Below are 7,562 nucleotides of genomic sequence, written 5' to 3'. Positions count from 1 at the left end.
TAATGACCCGGGGGTATTGGCACGTACTGAGGCGGGGCAGGGGGCACCTAGGGAGGCCCCATCACTTGTGGCTGAATAGGGGTCCCAGACCCGGGCACTATGACCCCTGGCGGGTTACTAGACCCTGCACCTGGCGCGTTGAAGAGGTTGCGTGGATCGTAAACCGGAGGGAGTCGAGATTGGGTCTTTTGATGCCTGCTTCTCATGACCTCATTGGACGCGTTCTGATCCATCGTGAGTTGGAAGGACTGCGCCTGGATCAACTGAGTTTGGGCATCGAGAGCCGCCCTCTCCGCAGCCATCCTGATCCCTTCCGCTGCAAGATCCTCCTTAGCTTTCACTAGATCCAATTTTAACTGTGCCACCTCCGCATCGTGCTGAGCTTGATCTGCCGGGTCAACCGTGGCGGTTAACAGGGCCGTCATCTTGTCTGTGAGATCCATCAGCACCTGAGCCGGAGAAGGCACCGGGTTTCCCGCTCCAGCAGCGGGGTTCTGAACAGGCCGCGCACCGGCCATAAAGATTCCGACCCGGCTTGGCGGCTCAAACAGGTCCGGAATACTGTCACCATCGGAACAACCCATGAGCCTGCCATCTTGAAGTTGATACAACGAGTTTGACTCATCGGTGGCCGACTCGCCGTCAGAGCCGGCGGCCGTCTCATCACCCGATCCAGATTGATCAGAGAGTCCTCCATGGATACACCCCACAAAAGCATGCCTTAAGGCCGGCCGGGCCCGGGCGGGTCGTGCACGCTGGGCCGTCTCGATGAGATCGGCGCAGAGATCCGTCTCAGGGCCCGGCTCGCCAATCTTGCCAATGAAAACATGAATTCCGCCGAAGGGGACCCGGTACCCATACTCAATTGAGCCGGCGTCGGGGCCCCAGTTTGCATCGTCGATGTAGAGCTTGCCGCGACGACTCTTGGTCATCCGGCCCACAGCGTATCCCTTGAGCCCTTCGAAGCTGCCCTTCAAGAACTCAAATCCACCGTGCGCTGGCCCCACGGTGGGCGCCAACTGTCGTGGAATTGTCACGGCAGATGTCCTCGAGCTAGGACTTAGTCGTGGAGCCATCGCGGCTAGGAAGCTTAAAGGGGTTAAGTGGGACAAGGAATACGAGGGTTTATACTGGTTCGGCCCCTTACGGTGAAGGTAAAAGCCTACGTCCAGTTTGAGGTGGTATTGATTAGGGTTTCGATAACCAGGGAGCTAAACCGCTATGCCTGGCTCTCGATGAGATTGTTCTTGTCCCTAAACCGCTGCCGGGTCGTCCCTTTATATAGGGAGGCTGACGCCCAGCAGCTCTCAGAGTCCCGGCCGGCTCATAAGAGTGTCCGGCTCGGACTCTCAGCTATCCTTGCCTTGCACTACAAGTTCTACCATGATAATGATTGTAACTACGGGCTTTAAGCCATATCCGGGTCTTAAGCCCATCTTTGGCCCACCGTCTTCAAGCTTGGCGCCGGGTTTCTGGCAATGACCATATGAGTAACCCGGCCCCTCCTGGCGGGTGACTCTAAGGTCTATATCCTCAACAGGTTTAATATTTTTCTATTTATATACCCATGGATAATTTTTTATCCCATACCTTTATCCTAATAGGGTTTTTACCCGCCGGGTACGCGGGTAATGGGTACCCATTGCCACAACATCAACATGCTTTTAGTGCTCAACAGGTGAGTAATTTGCAACATGTCCCTTTTTGTTTTCCCAGATGTTTGTACCCAATTTCCTTCAGATGATGCTTTAGGGTTTGGGGGTTGGGAAGATGGAATTTGCGCATGCTCACAAGATGGATCAGCAATACCAATATCTGCTATCTAGTGTGCCAAAGCAGAGTGTGATACCAATTTTGGGAAGCTTCCGACCAGTTTTGGGAACCTTCTAAAGCTTCTAATCGGGTTTCTCTTTTTTTTGAACGCTTTTTATTCTCTTTTCTTTTACTATTTTATTTTTTATGTTTGGTTTCTTTTCCTTCTTTTATTTTTAAAATGCATGAACTTTTTCAAAAAATTGAAAACATTTTTCAAATTCATGAACTTCTCCGTGAATTTTTTTAAAATTTTGGGAACATTTTAACTTAAATTCATGAACTTTTCAAAATTTATCATTTTTTCATCAAATACTTGAACGTTTTCAAATCCATGAACAATTTTTTAAACTTTTTCCCTCACAATCGTTAACTTTTTTTAAATCCACGGAACATCTGAACTTTTTTTTGAATCCATGAATTTTTTTATCAAGTGCATGAACTTTTTTTATATCCATGCAATATTTTTTAACTCGTGAACTTTTTTCAAATCCAGAAAATATTTTTGAACATGTAATTTTTTTTGGGTTTGTGAACTTTTTTCAACTCCACGAAACTTTTTTGAATCCCGCAAACTCTTTTAGACTTGTAAATTTTTTTAAAACCTGAATTTCTCAAATTCGTGAACATTTTTTGTGAATTCCTTTTTTTAGAGTAATCACAATTTCTCAGAAAGGTCAAAGGTCAATGATGGACCGGTCAGCGAACGAGGAAAACCAAAGCTGTTCCGATTGAGTGTTCGTCTCCACAATGGGTTGACCTAGGAGGTCTAGCGTGGCGGAAGACGTTTTAGGGTTTGTCGGCCCGGCCGTGTTCCTCAACACCGTGAAAAAGAAAACAGTGAAATACTCCTCTCGAGGTCACGCGCCTGCACGACCTCATCCGCGACGGCCAACGTGGTGATGACACGCACGTCGCACCGGACGGCGAAGCACTCGTCCACGAGGTACTCCGGAGTCCGGACTTCCCGAGCACTTCCCTCTTGACGAAGGGATGGCACCAAAATTCTCCCGTGTGACTGAAGGAACTTCGGTGACTGACATTGTACGGCGCCGGCTTGCCCGTGACGAGGGACCAGCGTGAACCGGCCATGGGCGTTGATCCGGTGGCTGCCGTGCTCGGTGGCGAGCTTGAGGGCGAGAGAGATATAATGTGCAGAGTGTCAGGCATAACTTGGAAGCATCTTGGGGGCAACAAACCATGATCCATAAGTTCAGATATGCACAGCAGTAAGTGATTTTTGTCAAATTGGATAACCAAATATTTTTATTTTAAATTATCAGCTGAAAACCGTGGAGAGAATTTGAACTCCAGCAGAGCACTAGACACTAGCGCACACCATGATTCGCATACAGCCGGTAATCACATAGGGCAGCACAACACAACATCGATGTACGCATGCATATCCTGCTTAGAATGAACATTCATTTCAGTGTACAGTTGTTCCGTCTGTTCTGTTTCAGAGGCAAACTTCAGAAGCCCTGGACGCCACCACCGGCGCCCCACACCCGAACAAATCCACTAACTACACATCACAACAATGGAGCGAATAGCAGTATTATATACAGTTCCATCACTTCATCCTCTTCCTGTAGTTCGGTGTATGTTTAACAACAAAGCAAAAAAGGCACACTGGTTTGGCTTAAACAAGCTGCGCAAACGGTCTCCGGTAGCCGACAAAGACGAACAAACCTGCAGAAAATGATAGGTTAGTGCTACGACGACTAGCATGCCGATGCTTTGCTCTAAAGAATAAGCTCCGGCGAGGAATCTGCCTGGTTTTCAAACCGCCTTTGGTTTCTTTCAGCTGCGCGTGGTCATCAGTTGATGCCCTAACACCTACCTAACCAACTACGATTAAGAAAGATAAAGGTGCTGAACTAACTGAAGTATGTTTCTTATGGCCGACATTTGGATGATTGGTGTTGAAGAAGTAATAGAAGAGACCTTGATGCTACTAGTATTAGTATGCAACGTATCTTAGGACAGTATCTATTCAGTATACAAACAATAAGCATCGAGCAAGTCTGTCTGTTCAACGTTCTGTGTAGGGTCTGAATTTTGTAAGACAGATTTCGTCAACTTGAAAGAGCAGCCCTTCCTTTTGTAGTAAAAATACAGCGTTTGATTCCTAAATCCTAATGCACACTTTCATTAGGACTAGGTGAAGACCACCGACTGGCAGTTGAAGCATGAATAGTGTGAGGAGTAGCTGAGAGCAATTACCTGACGTCGATGCTGAGGCATACCCCCCATCAATTCCTCTGGCTCTTGATCTTGGCTTCAACCTCTGCGAGAGCCTTCTTCACGTCTTCGTTCTCCGGGAGCTCTTGGATCAGCACCTGGTAGTCTCTCAACGACGCCTCCCACCTCTCCAGCTGACCGAGCATGCACACCAACACGCACCAAAAAATCAACAAATCTGACGAAAAAACGAGCTCGATCGCACAATGCAGCAGAAAGCATGTGAAGATGGAAGACCTTGACGTTGCAGTCGGCTCGCCGGAGGCGGGCCTTGCTGTAGCCGGGCCGCACGGCGAGCGCGCCGCTGCAGTCCTCCACGGCCTTCTCGTGCCGGCCGAGCTTGGCGTGGCACGCGGCGCGGTTGCAGAGCAGCACGGCGCTGCCGGCCTCGCCCTTGTCCAGCCCCTCGCCGTAGGCCGCGCACGCCTCGGCGAACCTGGACGCCTTGAAGAGGTCGTTGCCGCGCTGCCGCGCCGTCGCCACCGCCTTGGCGCGCCGGTGCACGCTCGCGGCCTCCCGGCTGCCCGGGTCCAGCTCGCACGCCGCCTGCGCCGTCGCCACCGCCTCCTCCAACCTTGACGAGTTTGTTTGTGTACACGCATTGATCAGCACAGAAGCATTTCGCCATATCGCCAAGCAGTGCCATGCCACACGATCACAAACAAGCAAACAAACCTTCCGGCGGCCATGTCGACCTGGGCTCGGACCATGAGGACGTAGGCGTGGGCGGTGGTGCCGAAGAACTTGGTGGACTCGTCGACGCCGAACCTGGGCGCGCCGCGGAGCGCCGAGTCCGCCTCGTCGTGCCGCTGCAGCTTCAGCAGGGCCTCCGCTTGCAGCGCCATCACCTGTCGGGCAGATCAAGTTCGTACGTCGTGTCAGCCACGCACGTACAAGTTCACTATCTGTCGTGCTGGTCGTGGAACGTTGACGCCACTACAGGAGGCGATAGCGTGCTCGTCTGGCACTGGGCACTGACCTGTGGGGCGCAGTCGGCGCCGTCGGAGACGGCGGCCTGCGATTCCTGCAGCACCGTGATCCAGTCCCTGACCTTGCGCGCGTCGGTGCACTTGGCGATGCGGCCCTTCACCGACTGCGCGCGGGAAACGTCCGCGCTTACAGAGTCCATGGGCGACTGTTTCAGGTAGTTTATGGCCTTGTCTGGTTCTCCTAATCTGACAACGAACACATAACCATTTATTAGTGAGTATATAATCGATCATCTCATGATAAACGTCTTGTAGACATCACAATTCTTGGTCCGTTTAACAGTTCGCCGTGCGAGAAACTGAGAATTGACATGTATTATTATGGAACTCTTGGTAGACGTAGCATGGTAGACTGCAGTGCAGGCAAATGAAATGAAGGTGGACCTATTCTCTGTCATCTTGCAGGTTTTAACTAGAAGTATACCAATCATTGTCTTGAAAAAGATGGGTAAGAAGGCTTGTTGAGCAAGTGATTAGCCACTGAAAGCGCCAATCATGGATGAAAAGGTTCACAAAGTGCTAGAGTGATTTGAGGAGGGAGGTTTTGCTCATGCTAGACCTGATAAATAAACCAACCAGTAACCGAATGTTGATAGCATAAATTAAGCAGCACATGTAGACTACAGATCAAGGAATCCAGGCCCTAATTATCAAAAAGGGCTATTCCATTTCTTCCGGGGAACGTCAGTCGTTTCCTATAGCAATAACAATACAGCTACATACTACCGTCGGATGATATGCGTATGCAAAGCAGCCACGCCATTATCATTTGGTTAAGCATTTAATTAACATTTGGTTGCTAGCTAGCTACCGTCGAGCACACGTAGTGGCTCTCCACGAAACGCCACTAAGTGCAGGTGAGTTCAATTCAAGTTGCAAAATTATTATCTATCATATCACTGCAAGTTTACAGCTAAATTTCCTTGATATCACTTTAGTCAATGGGCGACCACGGTGAAATTTCTGTAAAAACTACTCACTCGTGTAATCGATCAAGTCACCATTTGATGTCAGTTATGGCAAATTACGGGAGATAATTAGCAGCTGAGAACGGCCGCGCATTTTTGCATTGAATTGCATTGCATTGCGTCAATAAACCAATCGGATTAGGGGTGGCGATGAATGCGGGCGGGTGCCCTACGTGCGCACGAACGAACGTACGTACCTGAGATGCAGCCCGCCGAGCCGGTGGTGCGCGCGGCCGTAGGAGGGGTCGATCCGGACGGCCTCCTTGCAGTCGGCGACGGCCTCGATGAGGCGGCCGAGCGCGGCCAGCGCGGCGGCCTTGTTGCTCCAGTACGCCGGCCGCATCGGGTCCATCATGATGGCCTGGTCGTAGAGCGCCACCGCCTCCGCGTAGTGCCCCTCCCGGTACTCCTCGTTGCCCATCTCCTTGAGCTTCTCCGGGTCCGTCCGGTGCGACAGCGCCCGGCACAGCTGCTCGCCCGGCTTGCCCACGATGTTCCCCATGCCGGAGAAGGCGTACCCGTTGCTCCCCGGCCCCGCCTTGGGCCGATCGCTCGCGGCCGCCGCCGGCTTGGTGCTGCGGTCCAGCGAGCTGCGGGCGGACGCGCCGGCGTTCAGGTTGCCCAGGTTGCGGTGCATCATCATGTTGCCGGAGGTGGCGCGCATCATCTGCGTCGTGCCCTTCACCCTCTGGTGGTCCTGGATCATCTTGTCGAGCTCCGCGGCCATGCCGGTGTACTCCACAGCGGGCGACGCCGCCGCCGCCTTCGCCCCGCCGTTCATCGCCTTGGTCGGCCTGCTTTTGTCGCCCGACGGACGCTGCGCCTGGGCCTGGGCCGCCGCTGCGCCGTTGATCTGCGGCTGCAAAGGCATGACCTTCGGGCGGGGCACGAGGGAGGAATCGTCGCGGACGCCGGCCTTCCGCTGCGCCGGGTTCGGCGGCGCGGCATCGCTGTCGGCGGCGGCGGCCTGCGGGGACCCGTTGATCCGGGAGAGGGAGGACATGGAGGCGGAGCGGCGGCGGCGGAACATGCCGCTGTAGATGCCGAACATGGCGCAGCCGGACGGCGCGCGGCGCGACTCCGTCATGGTGACGGCGAAGTTCGCGGCCGCTCGGCGGTTGGGCCTGCGCGTCGTGCGCGCGGGGAAGGAAGGGTGAGGATCGAGCCAGGGAAGGGCAGGAGGAGAGGGTGGCCGTTGGCTCCTGCGCGCAGTCTTGGCTGGCAACGAACGACGAGGTTGCGAACGCGAACTTGGGGCAGGAATGTGGGGAGCATGGGGAATTTAAATGGGAAATATTACACGAATCCCCTTGTCTTTTTGGGGGTTCATCTTGTGGGCCCTTTTGGTGTAAGTTCTGTTTCTTTCCTTTTTCTCCTAAACTCCCAAGTGCCTCTTTCATATAAGCATTTTTTTTGGTTGACTAGGTATGTGCCCGTGCGTTGCCACGGAAGTCGAAATATATATGCAATGACATTTGATCAAAAGGTTGTTCTTTCCACGAACACAAATAATATGCTTAGTTTTTTTGCGCGGGTGACACTATGTGTA

At 52.5% G+C, this 7,562-nt stretch overlaps 1 protein-coding gene across 1 annotated transcript; it reads right to left on the bottom strand.

Moving 5' to 3' along the window:
- Positions 1-3,217: 3,217 nt before the first annotated feature.
- On the bottom strand, positions 3,218-7,247 carry LOC109741223 (TPR repeat-containing thioredoxin TTL4). The gene is made up of 6 exons (XM_020300294.4): positions 6,211-7,247; positions 5,036-5,231; positions 4,732-4,904; positions 4,294-4,630; positions 4,039-4,190; positions 3,218-3,504 (listed from the first exon to the last, which is right to left on the bottom strand). The coding sequence occupies exons 1-5, from the start codon at positions 7,098-7,100 to the stop codon at positions 4,068-4,070; spliced, it is 1,719 nt and encodes a 572-aa protein (XP_020155883.1). The 5' UTR covers positions 7,101-7,247; the 3' UTR covers positions 3,218-3,504; positions 4,039-4,067.
- Between the last annotated feature and the right edge of the window lie 315 nt (positions 7,248-7,562).

This window comes from Aegilops tauschii, chromosome 6, assembly GCF_002575655.3.
Source record: "Aegilops tauschii subsp. strangulata cultivar AL8/78 chromosome 6, Aet v6.0, whole genome shotgun sequence".
NCBI lineage: Eukaryota > Viridiplantae > Streptophyta > Magnoliopsida > Poales > Poaceae > Aegilops > Aegilops tauschii.
This window is presented reverse-complemented; position numbering and strand designations above follow the sequence as displayed.